The 19,972-nt window shown below is 41.2% G+C and overlaps 1 protein-coding gene across 1 annotated transcript in view; it reads right to left on the bottom strand.

The window, feature by feature from the left end:
- LOC110933058 overlaps positions 1 to 19,972 on the bottom strand; it is a 76,919-nt gene that overhangs the window by 51,943 nt on the left and 5,004 nt on the right. Inside the window, exon 2 of the mRNA XM_035980187.1 lies at positions 16,454 to 16,568. Within this exon, the coding sequence (XP_035836080.1) occupies positions 16,454 to 16,568 (115 nt within the window). The remainder of the gene's footprint in view (positions 1 to 16,453; positions 16,569 to 19,972) is intronic.

Raw genomic sequence — 19,972 nt, 5'->3', positions numbered from 1 at the left:
AGCCTTACAACTTCATCTCCCAAATAATCAGATGATTAGATTTAGAGATGATGACATAATGTCTAATATTGTTGATAGGGAAAGGGATAAGAGAACCATGCTAACAGCATTTTTTGAGAGAAATAGAATCGATGAAACAGCAAGGGTATATTTGTATAAAGATTTTCCAAAACACTTTACGTGGAATGGAAGCACACGCCGTTGGAATCCTCGTGGCGGTAAAAAACAAAGAGGTCGTATCGTTTCCACTAATCCAGCCGAAGGAGAAAGGTACTACTTACGCCTACTTTTGTCAAATGTCAGAGGGCCTACTTCTTTTGAACATCTTTGCACAGTTAATGGTCAACGGTGTGAGACATTTCGAAAAGCAACTCTTGAGTTAGGCTTAATAGAAGACGATGAATATCTATCACAATGTCTCGAAGAAGCCTCTATGTTTCAGTTTCCCAATGCTCTTAGAAGGTTATTTGCGACCATGATGATTTTTTGCCAACCTGGAGATATTCGAAAGTTATGGAATGACCACTTTGATTCACTGTCTGAAGATCATCGGTTACACTGTCAAAGTATAGAACGAGTTCAAAATATGGTCCTTACCGAAATTAGTGTCTTTCTACAATCCATGGGTAAAAATATCAATAAATTCGACCTTCCTAAGATAACAGACGACGTTAACTTACAGGATATAGGTTATCGTGAGTTACAAGAGGAGTATGGGATTGTTTTGGAACCTGAACACTTGAGTGCCAAAGATTCACTTAATCGGGACCAAAAAAACGTGTTTGATGAGATCATGATGCATGTTGATAATGATCTTCCAGGCGTCTTCTTTATTGATGGTCCAGGTGGAACTGGAAAAACATTTTTGTACAATGCCTTGCTTGCTGAAGTTCGGTCACGTGGTCTTATTGCTCTCGCAACAGCTTCATCAGGTGCTGCGGCTAATAATATGCCAGGAGGTAGAACGGCTCACTCGAGATTCAAGATTCCTATTAATCTTGAAAATAATTCAATGTGCAATATCAAAAAACAGAGTGGGGCCGCTAAACTGATTCGGTCTGCCAAAATAATCATATGGAATGAAGCGTCGATGGCTAAACGGCAGGCGATAGAGGCAGTCGATCGTACATTCCAAGACATTATAGGTGTTTGTGACAACTCGAAACTTAGAACCTTTCGTTGTGTCTTGATGTAACATGCTTGAACGTTATGTGACTAATTAACTTGTTATTCTAGTGTTATAAGTGAACCTTATGTGATTATGTGTGTGCTTATATATATATATATATATGTATAGTGGGCCGAGAACCAAGAACCCGACTCGAGACCATGTGGTCTCGAGTGAACAGTAACTGTTGGGCCGGTTGGGCCATTTAACCACATCCGAAACCCATTAGGGTGCACCTCCTTAGCTCACTAGTATATAACCTTGGTGGATAGCCAACCTTGTCATTCTTTGGACAACACACTCACTCTCACACACACTCTCCTACTTTCCCTCTCACTAAAACCCTAGCAACACCACCCTTCTCTCTTGCGCCGAATTCAAGGATCAAGCCAAGTTCTCGGATTCGCTTGTGTTCTTCACTCGGAAACTTTCGGACAACAAACCAACTCTCCTTCACACACACACCTCATCAACCGGTTAGTGATTCATGTTGTGTTTTGTGTTTGGGTTGATGATGTATGATGAAGTTATTTGACAATATGTTGCTTGTTGAGTTATGCATGATGAATTTGATGTTCAAAGTAATCGGTTCATAAGTGTTTCTCGTTATGTGTTATAATCGGTTGATGATGATGATAATATGATAATGTATTGTTATGATAGTGTGAATAATATATTCAAGATTGTTATGAATGTGTACACATGCTTTAGAACCAATGAATGTATTCTAGTTGCTAGAAGATAATAAGGATTTTGATGAAACCGGCTTGCATATGTGAGGATTGAAACCATTAGATGAGTATGTTTAAATGCTTTGATGGTTATTGATGTTGAAAGGTTTGAATAATTATGATGAACTACTTGAATATATGAAGAACATGATGAATATGTGAAGAACAACATGAATGTGCTATGAATATGATTTGGATATTTGAATTCTGCTATGTTTGATCCATTTTAGTTAAATGTTAGACAACAAAACATGTTTAGTGGATAGTACATTACTGCTGCATGATATTAGAATTCTATTGGATAATACGACTGTGCAGAATCAGCAACTGCTGGGGAGTCAAGACCCCTGGTTTCGACTCGTGACCATAGCATGACAAGCCGAGACCACAGTTTGCGACACAGGTTGCGAGTCGAGAACCCCTAGTCTCGACTCGAGACCACACATGATCAACACAAACAACATGACTCGAGACCATGCCTGCGAGTCCGGTTGCGACTCGAGACCAATACGTGCATGACCCGAGACCTCCTCAGATTGCGACTCGAGACCCTGTCAGCTACACTCGAGACCGCACAGTCTCGACTAGAGACCGCACAGTCTCGACTCGAGACCACGCTGTTGGACTTGCATGATTACGGGCTTAAGTAATTGGGCCGAACATATGGGCTATATGTGCTACTGTTAATTGAGTACGTTGTGCACTGTTGATGAACTGCCATGCTAAGAACTTGTATGCCATGATTTTTACTTGTACGTGCACTACTTGGGTTGAACCTGACTTGAATGGTATCTATGTTAGGACATAGTTGACCACTTGCAACTTGATTGACCTTTCTGTGTTACTGCCGAGCAAACCAAGGTGAGTTCACACCCACTACAAAGCATGGGATTCCCTGGGTTGGGAATGGGGTTAAGGAACGTGGATTCCTCGTCCTCCTTGGGTAGGACAGCAATGGTTCAGGAATGTGATTCCTCGTCCTCACGGACAGACAACTCGTACTAGACCAAAACTCTATCACGAAGTCCCTCCTTTTATATCGACTTAATCGCCGGGCCAATGGCGAGCGGGTCATTAGTTAGATAGCGCTATTTAGGTCTGACAAACCTCACACCGTGCCGCAGAGGACGGGCGTGAACTAATGGATCTGGGGCACGTCAATGATGATAGACATTGACAGTTTTCAGGGCACTTAAACATGACTACAGTCAGCAGTCGATATGGTAACGAGTCTAGTGTATACATGGGGTAGCCCCCACGGCCGAAATGCCAGATAACTAACACGGGGTAGCCCCCACGGCTGGAACGCCAGAGTAACCGGGAATAAACAAGTCACGTTTTTAACTATGGGGTAACCCCCACGGCAGGATGCCAGATAAAGGAAACTGTTTTCGAAACAACTTAAAACGAACACCCAACCGTGAACTCACTCAACTAGTTGTTGACTCGTTACTACATGCTTTGCAGGACCATAGGTACTCAGCTGGAGCTTGCATGGAGGAGAGTCGTTATGGGACATGGATTGCTGCGTGCCATGTTAAACTTGAAAACAATTGAACTTATGTTTTAACTTTAAGACTTATGCTTCCGCTTACAACTTAAACTTTGTTTGTTTGAACACCAATCGTATTGGTTAGACTTTTATAACTATTTATATGCTTGTTCAGTATGATTGGTGGCTGGATCCTGGTCAGTCACGCCTCCAAGCGGTAGTACTCCGCAGGTGGATTTTGGGGGTGTGACAGATTGGTATCAGAGCCATTGGTTATAGTGAACTAGGTTTTAATAAAGGAGAAACGTTTTTGTTAAAACCAGACTATAACCGGTGTAGTGCTCAACGGTCCACAACGACGCTTCACTCCACATGCATGGCTCGACATCCTAGGTGATATGATCTGTGTATATTGCCTACTTGTTAGTTACATAGTACATTGCCCATGGTATGCTTGATTAGTATAACTACTGTTGCTTGAACACGTGCGTGCTTACTCTATCCTACCATCGTACTTCCGCGAACCTCTCTCACTCGTGTTACTCTTGATATGAAGAATCATGTCTGGACGCGTTAACATGACACAAGCCCAGTTGACGGCTCTGATCAACGAACGAGTTGCCACAGCGCTTGCAGCTGCATACGCAGGAGGTATATCCTGCAGTCCGAACTTATCCTAGGATCTTTAGGATCCTACTCTCGTGAACCAACCTTTGTGTTAAACTCTGTCTTTCTTTCACCTACCTTAGGTCAGCATGCTCAGCCACCGGTGTGCACCTTTAAGACCTTTATGGACTGCCGACCCACTACTTTTAGCGGAACTGAAGGAGCAGTAGGTCTCCTCCACTGGTTTGAGAAACTAGAATCTGTGTTCGAAATGTGTGAATGCCCTGAAGCGCGCAGGGTGAAGTATGCTACCGGTACTCTCGAGGGTTTAGCCCTCACGTGGTGGAATGCTCAAGTACAAATGCTGGGGTTGGTTGCTGCCAACGCCACCCCATGGGAAACTTTCAAGGAAATGATCAGGGAGGAATACTGCAGTCGCGATGACATCCATAAGTTGGAAGACGAGTTCTACAACCTCAAGATGACGGGGTCAGAGATTGAGGCGTATACTAAGAGATCGCATGAGCTTGCCTTATTGTGTCCTACTATGGTGGACCCTCCTTATAAGCGAATTGAACTCTATCTCAAGGGCTTGGTGCCAGAGATCCAAAGTCACGTGACTTCAGCAAACCTGGCCACTATCCAGCAGGTTGTTCAGTTGGCTCACCGTCTCACTGATCAGGCGGTGGAGCAGAACAAGTTACCAAAGCGCATCGGTGCTGCAACTACTTCGGGTACCTCTAGTGATAACAAACGGAAATGGGATGGAACTTCAAGCAAGGGTTCAACTTCTGTGCAATCTCAGTCTCAGCAGAGAAAGACTGACGACCACAAGAGCCCCAGTCAGCAATCGTCTGGTGGTCAAAGTCATGGTGGGTACAAGGGGAATCACCCCAAATGCAATCGCTGCAACCTACACCACAGTGGTCCATGCACCAGAGGCAACTGTCATCGGTGCAACAAGCCTGATCATGTTGCAAAGGATTGCAGGAGCTTATACCCCGCCAATCAGAATCGTCAGCAAGCTCAACAGAACCAGCGGCAGCAACAGGGTAACAACAAAGGGTGCTTTCAGTGTGGAGCTGAAGGCCACTTCAAGAAAGATTGTCCCCAACTGAACCAGAACAACAACAACAACAATCAGGGGAATGGCAACATTGGGAACCACAACAACAACAATGGTGCCAGGGGGCGAGTGTTCGTGATTGGTCAAGGTGAAGCAAGGAATGACCCCAACGTGGTGACGGGTAAGTTCCTTCTCGACGACTTTTATGTTACAGTTTTATTTGATTCGGGTGCCGATACTAGCTATGTGTCACTAGAAGTTAGTCAAATGCTTTAGCGTGTCCCAACACCCCTGAGCAACAAGCACACTGTAGAGCTAGCTAATGGTAAGAGTTTGGAGGCCTCGCACGTAGTCAAAGGTTGCAAACTTATTCTCGCTAACCAGACCTTCTCTATTGACCTTATTCCTATCGTCTTGGGTAGTTTCGACGTTGTCATTGGGATGGATTGGTTATCCCAACACCGAGCAGAGATTCTTTGCAACGAGAAGATCGTTCGTATTCCTGGTTCCGGTAGTGAACCACTCATGATTCGTGGCGACAAGAGAAGTGCTGTTGAGAACATCATCTCTCTCCTTAAGGCCCAGAAGTGCTTGCGAAAGGGCCACACTGCCGTTTTGGCTCTAGTTACTGACACCACGGAGAAAGAAAAGAAGCTAGAAGATTTTCCAGTTGTACGTGACTATCCTGAGGTATTCCCTGAGGAATTACCTGGTCTTCCACCCCATCGCCAAGTCGAGTTTCAGATTGAACTAGCTCCTGGAGCTGCGCCTATAGCTCGTGCACCTTATCGTTTAGCTCCATCGGAGTTGGAAGAACTCTCTACGCAACTACAAGAACTCTTGGATAAGGGTTTTATTCGTCCTAGCTCATCGCCCTGGGGAGCTCCAGTACTATTTGTGAAGAAGAAGGACGGTACCTTCAGAATGTGTATCGACTATCGTGAACTCAACAAAGTAACGGTGAAGAATCGTTATCCTCTACCACGTATTGACGACTTGTTCGACCAGTTGCAGGGGTCGAGCTACTATTCAAAGATCGATCTGAGATCGGGATATCACCAGCTGAGAGTTCGAGAAGAGGATGTCTCTAAGACAGCCTTTAGAACTCATTATGGGCACTATGAGTTTTTGGTCATGCCGTTTGGGCTGACAAACGCACCCGCAGTTTTCATGGACTTGATGAACCGAGTGTGCAAGCCTTATCTGGACAAATTCGTTATAGTATTCATCGACGACATCCTGATCTATTCTAAGAGTCAGGAGGAACACGAACATCATCTACGACTTATTCTGGAACTCCTTCGAACAGAACAGCTTTACGCAAAGTTCTCGAAATGCGACTTCTGGCTTCGTGAGGTCCATTTCCTAGGCCACGTAGTAAACAAGGATGGGATTCACGTTGATCCATCCAAGGTAGACTCTATTAAGAACTGGCCTGCACCTCGCACACCAAAGGAAATTCGCCAATTCTTGGGATTGGCAGGTTATTACAGGAGGTTCATTAAGGATTTTTCTAAGATCGCACAGCCTCTCACCTCGCTAACGCAGAAAGGCGTTGTTTATCGTTGGGGAAATGCACAAGAGTTAGCTTTTCAGCACCTAAAGGATAGACTTTGTAGTGCACCTATCCTTTCACTGCCAGAGGGCACAGACGATTTTGTGGTTTACTGTGATGCATCAATTCAAGGTCTTGGTTGTGTGTTGATGCAACGAGATAAAGTCATAGCTTACGCCTCACGACAACTCAAAGTTCATGAGAAGAACTACACTACACACGATTTGGAGCTGGGAGCTGTTGTTTTCGCACTTAAGTTATGGCGGCATTACCTGTACGGTACCAAGTGCGCCATCTACACCGACCACAGGAGCCTAGAGCACATATTCAAACAGAAGGAACTGAATATGCGGCAACGACGATGGGTCGAACTACTGAATGACTATGAGTGCTCCATCAGATATCACCCGGGCAAGGCCAATGTAGTGGCTGACGCCCTCAGTCGAAAGGACACTGCGCCTAAGCGCGTGAGAGCTTTACAACTCACTATACATTCTAGTCTCCCTTCTCAAATACGAGCTGCTCAGATAGAAGCACTGAAACCAGAAAACATCAGGGCTGAAGCCCTACGCGGGTCAAGACAACGCTTAGAACAGAGGGAAGACGGTGCTTACTACGTAACAGGACGCATTTGGGTCCCACTCTATGGCAACCTACGAGAGCTTGTGCTGGATGAAGCACACAAATCTCGCTACTCGGTACACCCTGGCTCGGATAAGATGTACCACGATATTAAAACTACGTATTGGTGGCCTAGCATGAAGGCCCACATAGCAACTTACGTCAGCAAGTGTTTGACTTGTGCGCGAGTCAAGACAGAATATCAGAAACCCTCAGGCCTACTTCAACAACCAGAGATACCACAATGGAAATGGGAGCAAATTTCCATGGATTTCGTTACTGGCCTACCTAGATCTCAGCGCGGAAACGATACTATTTGGGTGATCGTGGATCGACTCACGAAATCCGCACACTTCTTGGCGATTAAGGAAACGGATAAATTCTCCACTCTAGCGGAGATATACCTCAAGGAAGTTGTTTTGAGGCACGGGGTGCCCACCTCTATCATCTCTGATCGAGATGCACGCTTTACTTTAGAGCTGTGGCAAGCAATGCACAAGTCTTTTGGCTCACGTTTAGATATGAGCACAGCGTATCACCCACAGACGGACGGGCAGTCCGAGCGCACTATTCAGACCCTAGAAGACATGCTTCGTGCATGTGTAATCGACTTTGGCAACAGCTGGGAAAAGCACCTGCCACTTGTGGAATTTTCGTACAATAACAGCTACCACACCAGCATTAAAGCTGCTCCGTTTGAGGCATTGTACGGACGTAAATGTCGGTCACCTCTTTGTTGGGCAGAGGTGGGAGATAGTCAAATCACTGGTCCAGAACATGTGGTGGACACTACTGAGCGGATTGCTCAAATACGACAACGCATGGCGGCCGCTCGAGACCGTCAGAAAGCCTACGCCGATAAGGGCAGGAAACCACTTGAGCTCCAGGTTGGGGAGCGGGTATTACTCAAAGTTTCACCCTGGAAGGGTGTGGTTCGTTTTGGTAAACGAGGCAAACTTAACCCACGATACGTTGGACCTTTCGAAATCATTGAGAAAATAGGCAAGGTGGCCTACAGACTAAACTTACCAGCAGAACTCGGTGCAGTTCACAACGTTTTTCACGTGTCGAATCTGAAGAAGTGTCTGTCAGATGAGACCCACATAGTTCCTCTGAAGGAACTCACTGTCGACGAGCAGTTACGATTCGTCGAGGAACCGGTTGAAATCACGGACCAGGATGTTAAGGTCCTCAAGAGCACTAGAATACCTCTCGTTCGAGTTCGTTGGAACTCACGTCGCGGCCTAGAGTTCACCTGGGAGCGCGAAGATCAGATGAAACAAAAGTATCCCCAACTGTTTGCAAACAGTACGACCACTACTGAGGCTGAAGCTACGGAATTTCGGGACGAAATTCCAGATCAACGGGGGGAGGATGCGACACCCCAGGAAAACCGGGAAAACCATACAACTTAACTAGCTTCCTCAGTGAGTGCCACCAAATTTCGGGACGAAATTTCTTTCAACTTGGGGATGATGTGACAACTCGAAACTTAGAACCTTTCGTTGTGTCTTGATGTAACATGCTTGAACGTTATGTGACTAATTAACTTGTTATTCTAGTGTTATAAGTGAACCTTATGTGATTATGTGTGTGCTTATATATATATATATATATATATATATATATATATATATATATATATATATATATATATATATGTATAGTGGGCCGAGAACCAAGAACTCGACTCGAGACCATGTGGTCTCGAGTGAACAGTAACTGTTGGGCCGGTTGGGCCATTTAACCACATCCGAAACCCATTAGGGTGCACCTCCTTAGCTCACTAGTATATAACCTTGGTGGATAGCCAACCTTGTCATTCTTTGGACAACACACTCACTCTCACACACACTCTCCTACTTTCCCTCTCACTAAAACCCTAGCAACACCACCCTTCTCTCTTGTGCCGGATTCAAGGATCAAGCCAAGTTCTCGGATTCGCTTGTGTTCTTCACTCGGAAACTTTCGGACAACAAACCAACTCTCCTTCACACACACACCTCATCAACCGGTTAGTGATTCATGTTGTGTTTTGTGTTTGGGTTGATGATGTATGATGAAGTTATTTGACAATATGTTGCTTGTTGAGTTATGCATGATGAATTTGATGTTCAAAGTAATCGGTTCATAAGTGTTTCTCGTTATGTGTTATAATCGGTTGATGATGATGATAATATGATAATGTATTGTTATGATAGTGTGAATAATATATTCAAGATTGTTATGAATGTGTACACATGCTTTAGAACCGATGAATGTATTCTAGTTGCTAGAAGATAATAAGGATTTTGATGAAACCGGCTTGCATATGTGAGGATTGAAACCATTAGATGAGTATGTTTAAGTGCTTTGATGGTTATTGATGTTGAAAGGTTTGAATAATTATGATGAACTACTTGAATATATGAAGGACATGATGAATATGTGAAGAACAACATGAATGTGCTATGAATATGATTTGGATATTTGAATTCTGCTATGTTTGATCCATTTTAGTTAAATGTTAGACAACAAAACATGTTTAGTGGATAGTACATTACTGCTGCATGATATTATAATTCTATTGGATAGTACGACTGTGCAGAATCAGCAACTGCTGGGGAGTCGAGACCCCCGGTTTCGACTCGAGACCATAGCATGACAAGCCGAGACCACAGTTTGCGACACAGGTTGCGAGTCGAGAACCCCTAGTCTCGACTCGAGACCACACATGATCAACACAAACAACATGACTCGAGACCATGCCTGCGAGTCCGGTTGCGACTCGAGACCAATACGTGCATGACCCGAGACCTCCTCAGATTGCGACTCGAGACCCTATCAGCTACACTCGAGACCGCACAGTCTCGACTAGAGACCGCACAGTCTCGACTCGAGACCACGCTGTTGGACTTGCATGATTACGGGCTTAAGTAATTCGGCCGAACATATGGGCTATATGTGCTACTGTTAATTGAGTATGTTGTGCACTGTTGATGAACTGCCATGCTAAGAACTTGTATGCCATGATTGTTACTTGTACGTGCACTACTTGGGTTGAACCTGACTTGAATGGTATCTATGTTAGGACATAGTTGACCACTTGCAACTTGATTGACCTTTCTGTGTTACTGCCGAGCAAACCAAGGTGAGTTCACACCCACTACAAAGCATGGGATTCCCTGGGTTGGGAATGGGGTTAAGGAACGTGGATTCCTCGTCCTCCTTGGGTAGGACAGCAATGGTTCAGGAATGTGATTCCTCGTCCTCACGGACAGACAACTCGTACTAGACCAAAACTCTATCACGAAGTCCCTCCTTTTATATCGACTTAATCGCCGGGCCAATGGCGAGCGGGTCATTAGTTAGATAGCGCTATTTAGGTCTGACAAACCTCACACCGTGCCGCAGAGGACGGGCGTGAACTAATGGATCTGGGGCACGTCAATGATGATAGACATTGACAGTTTTCAGGGCACATAAACATGACTACAGTCAGCAGTCGATATGGTAACGAGTCTAGTGTATACATGGGGTAGCCCCCACGGCCGAAATGCCAGATAACTAACACGGGGTAGCCCCCATGGCTGGAACGCCAGAGTAACCAGGAATAAACAAGTCACGTTTTTAACTATGGGGTAACCCCCACGGCAGGATGCCAGATAAAGGAAACTGTTTTCGAAACAACTTAAAACGAACACCCAACCGTGAACTCACTCAACTAGTTGTTGACTCGTTACTACATGCTTTGCAGGACCATAGGTACTCAGCTGGAGCTTGCATGGAGGAGAGTCGTTGTGGGACATGGATTGCTGCGTGCCATGTTAAACTTGAAAACAATTGAACTTATGTTTTAACTTTAAGACTTATGCTTCCGCTTACAACTTAAACTTTGTTTGTTTGAACACCAATCGTATTGGTTAGACTTTTATAACTATTTATATGCTTGTTCAGTATGATTGGTGGCTGGATCCTGGTCAGTCACGCCTCCAAGCGGTAGTACTCCGCAGGTGGATTTTGGGGGTGTGACAGTGTTAGTCTCCCATTTGGTGGGAAGATAATGGTTATGGGAGGTGACTTCAGACAGGTGTTGCCGATTATTAAATGTGGCACTCGAGCACAGATTGTAGACTCTAGCCTCCGAATGTCACCTCTTTGGTCTTTGACTAAGAAGATGCGGTTGACCATAAATATGAGAGCGTTGAAAGATCCATGGTTTTCTGAATTTCTTTTAAGAGTCGGCGATGGAACTGAAGAACCAATCGAAGGAAACTATATCCGCATACCCGATGACATGACAATTCAGTGCAACAATAGAGAAAACTCTATAAAAGAATTGATCAATGCCATCTTTCCATCAATTGAAGATATTGTATATTCTTCGGATTATATAATCTCTAAAGCAATATTGTCCACTAAAAATGAGAGTGTTGACGAGATTAATAATCAAATGATTGAAGTTTTTCAAGGGGAGGAAAAAGTTTATTACAGTTTTGACGAAGTTGAAGACGATCAGCACAACTTCTATCCGGTCGAGTTCTTAAACTCGCTAAATGTTAGTGGTTTGCCGCCTCATAAGCTTCGTTTAAAAATTGGATGCCCAATAATATTGTTACGGAACATCGATCCATCACATGGCCTGTGTAATGGCACGCGGTTGATATGTAAAGGTTTCATGCGAAATGTTATTGATGCGGAAATTGCAGTCGGTCAACATGCCGGAAAACGAGTTTTTTTGCCAAGAATCCCTCTAACCCTTTCTGAAGATGACATGTTCCCATTCAAGCTGAAAAGAAAACAATTTCCAATTCGACTTAGCTTTTCCATGACAATTAATAAAGCTCAAGGTCAAACAATTCCGCATGTTGGTATTTATCTACCGGATTCTGTATTTTCACACGGGCAACTTTATGTGGCGTTATCAAGAGGGATTTCAAGACAAAATACGAAGGTGTTGGTACATCTCGCCAAAGATTTCAAACAACGTGGAGTTTACACATCAAATGTTGTCTACCATGAAGTGTTGCGTGATTAATTAACCACATCCATATCAAAAGGAAGGTATGTTAGTAGATTTTGTGCCTTAATTGCTTCCAGAAATTACTTTTTAATTACTTTTTTAAAACACCTGTAAGCTTCTAACATTGTTTTTTTATGTGTCGAAATCTGGTACAGTAGAGGAGAAGATACAAGAAAGTCTTGAGCGAACGGATGTATTGGTAAAGCAGGAAGAGATACAAGAGACTCCCCGTATTTTGTTTTTAGTGTTTTGTCCAGCTACTTGCCTGTTTTGTACTCTTCTTGTTTTTAATTACATCTACTTCCTTGTTTTGTACTCTTCTTGTAGATAGATAACGTCGAAGCTACAACTAAAAAAATTTACCTGAGTATATCACCAAAGAATCGATACCCAGTGCCAACATATCACGAATAAGAAACTAACTTAAGTACTATACGATATATCACGAGACGACGGATAAACTAGCGGTAAATGAGTACCCTATTGTAAATCGCCACTCCCGCCGCATCGCGCGGGTAAATGACTAGTATATATATATTAAACCCATTAAGTCTAACCAACTCTCAAATCATTCTTGGCCTTTAGATCTTGCTGAGATGAAATCCTGTCCGTTTAAACTAGCAAAAATAACCGTTCCAATGGCGGTTTAGAGAAGTTACTGGCAGTTTCCGGCTGGTGGTTTTGTTCCATATATTTCTGCCCCATGATCTTTCTCCTGGTGGTTTTGCTCCATGTATTTCTGCCCCCGTTATATACCTGCTGGTGGTAGAAAGCAACCAATAAATATGAAGGGTTTTTCAAAGTAACAAAAGGCACGATAAATGTGGAAGTTATTTTTCAGCAAATCGGTTTTTTTATAGCTGGAAGTTACCTCTGAAATCTCCCTTATAAATGGTTTGTATCCAATTTTTATTCAGTTTTATGTTACCTAAAAAATGGGCATGTTCTCCACCTTCCTATTTTTTAGTAAATAAGCAGTTATATATGTGTTTATATATATATTCAAACCTGACCTAAAAACAGTACATTCTGCGTGTTTATTTCTTTACCTTCTCTCAAGTGTCATTTAATCTAATTGAGAAGATTATGTCGGTGGACATGGAGCAGCACATTCAAGATGCAACAAAGGATAAGGATGTTAAAGTAAGCTTCATACGTACCCATTAATTGCGGCTGCTTGTCAACTCCACGTTTTTTTTTTCTTTCAGGTTGCATTCATGGATAATATCTTCCTTCGCCCAATCGTGTGTAAACCTACATACGAATCGGATAACGTAAGTACGAGTTTTATTATCAATTTAAAATTATAACTTTTTTATACGTATGATTTTATTGTTATCATTTCTCATGTTCTCATATATTATTGTGTAAAAGACAGGAAATTGATGACGTGGGGTTTGAGGCATTGTATGGTTCTCACAATGACATTCCGTACAGTATTGTGGATACCCAGCAACCAATCATGTGTAAACCTTTCTATGAATTGGCAAAAGTATAGACATGTTACTAAATTTAATTTTTACACCTATTATTATACTATTATTCTCATGACTTAAATGTTTTTTTTTTAGGTTTGCAAGTTTAAAAGAATCAACAAAAGGACAAATGCATTAAAGAATTGGAAGTGGGATGAGGTGATACAAATTGATAGTGAAACCGAAGATCAAGAAGAGGATGCTACGCCTGTGATAAAAAGAACTAAGAATGCTTGTGTCGTTGAGTCAAATGCTGGATTTATGCAAGTCAGTGGAAGGTTCGACGAACAAAAAGGAAGTCATGCACACAGTCTTCTTAATGATAATTTGGAGGATATGGATGGGTAGAAATGGAAATGTTTTTAAGGGGTCTTGTAGTGGTGTTAGAAATTATGGGTTGCACTTTTTGTGTTTTTTTTTTTGCCAGTTTAACTACTTGCTACGCTGGACCATGTGGCTGTATGTTTTATCGTATTAAATAAAATGACTTCGTTTTGATGTTTAAAACATTTATAGTTTCATTGGCTGATACTCTAACATTGTTAAAAATTAGTAAGGACTCAATCTTTTATATGCTGTTGAGGATATAATTTGGATTTTCAAAAATCAAAGGGATATTATATGCAGGCTAATCGATGAGCACCTGGTTGCTTTGTAGGCTTCGTTTCAAAAATCAGAAGCTTCGAAGTGGGTGTGGAGGCTTGAGAACATTAATGATATTTCATGGAAGGCAATGATGAGAAACGTGTTTGTTCGTTTCAAAAATCAGAAGCTTCGAAGTGGGTGTGGAGGCTTGAGAACATTAATGATATTTCATGGAAGGCAATGATGAGAAACGTGTTTGTATACAAAGAGTTGTTCCTTTTATATGATTTTCATACTTTTTTAAAAGAAAAACAAATTGTTCTTGAATCATAACATTTTTCCTTCTTGTCTTTTTAATTCCGTATGTAAGAGAAAATTTCAGTAAAGTTCAACAGGTAGGTATATTATTGGGCTTGTGAGCATCTTAAAGTTGATCTTACTTTATTCTTGGCTAATATCACAAGCTTTATGTTTAATGTATTCATATTTATCTACAAGTGAATCATTTCTATGATGTTTTATTGTAATTATAGCTTCAAACTGTGTGGCATTTCTAATGACTTGATTACAGGAGTTGGCAAAACTTTCTAAGATATTTGGGGACAAAATTATTCACGTCAAACAGGAAGTTTGTTTATTTATTTAGAGGTAATAAAATTGGTGAACGATGTTTAGAGGCTAAGTTTTCATACCCACTTAGGTTTTGATGAACTAATGCACATTGTTATTTTCATGTAAGATAACTGATTAACCAACCCATCACTCCACTAACCCCATGACTTCACTAACTACAGGGTAGTTTACAAGCTATGTTGTGTTTTGATTACTGTTTCCTACAAGCAGTTATTTTCTTAAAGATAACTGATAAACCAACCCATCACTCCACTAACCTCACGACTCCACTAACTACAGGGTAGTTTACAACACATGACATGTTTTGATTGCATTTTCCTATAAGCAGTTTGTCTTTCAGCCTACATAATAGGGACCCCCTTCATAACAAAAAAAAAAAATAATACCTAAAATTGAAAGTATGGACGAAAACACAAATAAAACAAGTGATAGATCTGTCAATGTAATATTATACAAATATGTAGCACTGTTACGTGTTTTGATTTCCAATAATCGCGTTATTGTTTGTTAAGTTACATATATCCCCTCTCAAAAAGTAAAAAATATCAAATATACCCATTTTAATTTATTTTAATAAAATTATTTTAAAATTTTACTATTTTGCCCTTTTTACTAAAACTTAAAAACAACTTCTCTTGATCTTAAGAAACCTATAAACTCCAATTATTAGGTCCGTCAACACAATGTCATGAACAATTTACGTTTCAAGATCAGAAATTTATCATCAACTAATCTACCCAGTAAAGAAGAGAAGACGAATCAATTGTATATAGTGATCCAGGACCTCTAAAAACTGTATGAAATTAAAATACAATCGTGCGAGTTCTAATCATTGATAACCAAAATTAATATTAATATTTACAACACTCCCCGCAAATTAAAACATTAGACACAATAAATAAAGACCGTTGCTTCTGTAAACCATAACGATACAAACCAAACTGGTATTTAGAAATAACCAAATATAGTTAGTTAGTTAGTTAACCCGAGAAGTAGAAGTTGAACATAGCATATGTAGCATTACAATTGAAAGACTTCACATAAATCCTACCTACTAGTACTTAATAACTTGCCCACGTCTCCCTCACAGTAGTACTACTTCATTTTCAGGTTCCGGTTCCACAGCCACTGCAGCATCCTCCTCCTCCACAGCCTGATTTATGGCGTTTGACCCCTTTCATATCATTGTTTTCACCATCACCTAACATTTAGCCGCATGTGCGAAGCCATTACTACTGAATCTTGTTGTTGTATCATTAATTAATTAATTAATTAGGAGGCTTCAAATATTAGTAGTAAAATTAATCAGAGAAAGAGAGAAACTTACTTTGGCGTTTGGCTGTAACATGCTCCTCCTTACCATAGCCTTGTATAAAAAGCTCAAGCTCCTCCTTACCTGGCATTTACAAAGCCATTAGTACTACTGAATCTTGTTGTTGTATCATTAATTAATTAATTAATTAATTAATTAGGAGGCTTCAACTAATGTAATCATAGAGAGAGAGAGAGAGGAACTTACTTTGGCCTTTGTCGAAATACCAGGAATCTTTATCAGCAAACGGACGATCCAGATTCTTCGAGTAAAAAGACTTCAGCTGGACTTTACGATCCTTATCTTCGACTCCGTAAGTAACCTTATGTAGGTCCCGTTTTCCGGTGGATCGATAACGTAAACCTATCCTTGTTTATCACAAACACGGTAACGGGTGTGGAATCCCCGTGACGGTGCAAACCAAACAAAGTGTAAAATAAGAACACGTAACCAAAAGATTCAATATCTATTGATTAGGGATGAGTACAACCCGAAACATATACAAACAATGTTTACAGAGTATCACTAAGTCTCACAGGTCTCTCATATCCAAGTTTCACACAAAAACTATAAGACCTATTTATACTAAAACAGACACAGACTATGACGAAATAGAAGGAAGCCTCAGCGAAACATACAAAGTCGACGAAACAGAAGTGTTTCGTCGACAACCATTTCATATTCTATTGTCTTTCGTCGATACTGATTTGGCCCAACAAAAGTCAAAGCCCAATATAAGATTTACGGCCCAAATGTTGGTAACGTTGCCAATATTTCCATAATTTCAACCATGTGACATCATCATGACATCACTAAGGTGATGTCATGGTGATGTGGCGGCGGGAAAGTCCGCGGCTCTCCGTGCTTCACGTGTCGAACTCTGGGGCGCACGACAGAGGAATGTCGTGACGTCGGGCTTGAGCCGGACCTAACCGTGTCGAAACCAAGTCGTACCGAGCTGAGTCGAACCGAGCCGAGTCGCGTCCACACAAAGTGTATCAACAAACTCCCCCTTGGACGCTACTCGTGATGGTTCGTCTTCCGTGATTGTTCGTCTTCTGTGTCTTTCATGTCGGAGGATCTTCAAAGTCTTCACGCGTTGTAAGAAGAAAGTGTATCAACAAACTCCCCTTTTCATGTAGGAAGTGTGTTAACAAACTCCCCCTTAGAATGAACTCTCCATTGAGTCATGCTCGTGAATCTTTTGATCTTTAATTCTTCAGATCCTTGTGGTGTTGATGAGTGGTCAGCGGCAACTCTATCATCATTATCTTTTGAGTGCCTTCACGCTGTGTCTTCATTCCGAAGCTTGTCATCGAACATGTTCTCCTCGCCTTTAGCATCTGCACATGCAAGAAATCTAAACGCATAATGAGAACAACCGCTTGGAATATAGTTTCCATAAACAAACGACACATGTGAGATCGAATCTCAATCAAACACCAACCGACAACAGTTTGAAAGTTTAGAAAATGTTCAGTCTTAATCTTTTAACTTTCAAAACTCGTTAACTTCGACCACTTATGAAGATGCAATTGTTTTCCGGCTTACGATCAGGATTTTGGGTAGGATAGACTCGAGATCCAACATCGGTCAATCAAAAGTAAACTAGAAGCAAAATCTTTTTGGATTTTGTAAAGTTTATATTAAAACACACCTAAAATCTTTTTGGAATTTTCATTTTTAAAAAGTAAAGACGGAAAACAATAAATAAATATATCAAAGATGCAGAAACGAAATATAGTAAATAAATATTTACAGACATTCTTTTTGCGAGTTTCGAGGGTAAGAGAATCATATCAGTGTACGGTCATGTCAAAACGCTCTTTTTGTTCAATTAGTTAACATTAAGATAAGCATCCTATAACAATTATCGGTATTGTTGTCCACATAAGCTCAACTTATCAGATGTAATCATGCTTAGGAGATACGTTGAGGTATAATTTATACTTACCGACCGGTGTTCATCCACATCACGACACATTCCCGTATCAAGGTATGCACGAGAGTTCATCTTATCGGTGAGTATACCGATTATCATCTGTTTGACCGTATATGATGAGAGATTCTCACTTATTTTGATTTGAAAACAAGCCTTATGTGATAGAATCACTTATTTATGAGGAACTTGATTTTCGATGCATGAAGGGCACAGGAGCAAGTCCGTGAACAGGTCAGTACTTTCGTACAGCAGAGAGACGAACTTGACTCCCGGATAAATGTGATATTTTATCACTTATTTGTTTGGACATGTGATTGTTTATCACTTATTGAGGTCGAATACAATATGTACACGTATGTATAGTATCATGGAAGATCTAGACTTGCGTCCCCGTTATTTTTCGTTAAAAGATACAACCATGATACTCAGATGATAAGCAGCATAAAGACCGAATATCTCAGAACCTCGGCAATCTATCAAACGAAATTTCGGTACTAAGACCATATGCCAATGAATGGTTCCCACCTGGTCTTCACTCGATTAAGATTTATATCACCCTGCACACTTTAAAATGATTGTGAGCCTACCGATTGATACATCTTATATAGAGCTGCTTATCGTTTTTCATTTTAAGTTCAGTTTAAAGAAGTTTCAACAGACCACTGATGTAATATCATTTTCTCTTTTTCTCTCTAGGAAACTCATTTTTGATTTTCTATTGTTTTTGTGTTTCTAAAATTTTCGATGTTTTTGGATTTTTAAAATTGGATTTACTCCCCCTAAAATCAACAAACTAAGATAAATTTAAAAGACACAAAGATATTTACAAAAACGATTTCCCGATGTGGGTTAACTCATGTTTTACCTCAATGCCGTTTACCAAAATTAAGTTTTAATCAGAAAAGATTTATCGAATTTTGGAAAAATTAGTTGGCACGTCGGTAAGCGGTGTGGACCATGACAACATTGACGAGTTTCATAGTGAAACAATTCGAGTTCAACGTGTCAGGTCAAAGAGTGATGTACGAGAGGATAATAACTCATAAAGCAGCTTAAATATCGACAAGTAAAGGAGAGATTAGAAATTCAAAACCGTAATCCTGCAACTTCTTCGAGCATTGCCAGGAATCTGAGCGCTCTCCCAACTGGATATCCACCCGGTGTGGATTTCAAAGTCGATTTTTGTAGCTACTGAGAAAACTCTTGACAGCAACAAGATGATAAACCTCCGGGTCCGGCTGGTCTTCCACATTGCACCAGCGAAGGTCTTTGTCTTTCTCTTTCAGAAGTAGTTTTTGTTGTTCAATCCACGCCAAGGCATCCGCACACCTGGTTGGTTTGTTTCAACGAACTCATTTTCTTCAATCACACCACAAAGAAATGTACACTGCACGTTCATCTTGTTGATTGTGAACTTCAGACGTGCTGCAGGTGCGTACATTTTGATTGAATCTATCCCGGGGACCCGATCAAAGCCATTAACAATCACACTTTTGGAATGATTTTTTCATTTTGTCGAAGTTGGCAATTTCTTTCAACAGACAACTCTGTTTCCCCTTTCTTTTTCTCTCCATCAAAGGCAACAATTTCTTCTGTCGCCTATCTTGTGCAAGGACGTTCCACTATCAACAATCCTATGACTATCGATAGTTCCTCCCGGAACTTCCTGCACACTCACTCAGAGATTAGTTGGAGAGGGGGACCCAAGCCTTCATAGACTTGGGTTGCCCCTGAGAATCAAGAAATGTAATTTCAATTTCCTGATGGTTTTCAAACACCGCAGC

The sequence above is a fragment of the Helianthus annuus genome, chromosome 2, assembly GCF_002127325.2.
Source record: "Helianthus annuus cultivar XRQ/B chromosome 2, HanXRQr2.0-SUNRISE, whole genome shotgun sequence".
Classification (NCBI taxonomy): Eukaryota; Viridiplantae; Streptophyta; class Magnoliopsida; order Asterales; family Asteraceae; genus Helianthus; species Helianthus annuus.
This window is presented reverse-complemented; position numbering and strand designations above follow the sequence as displayed.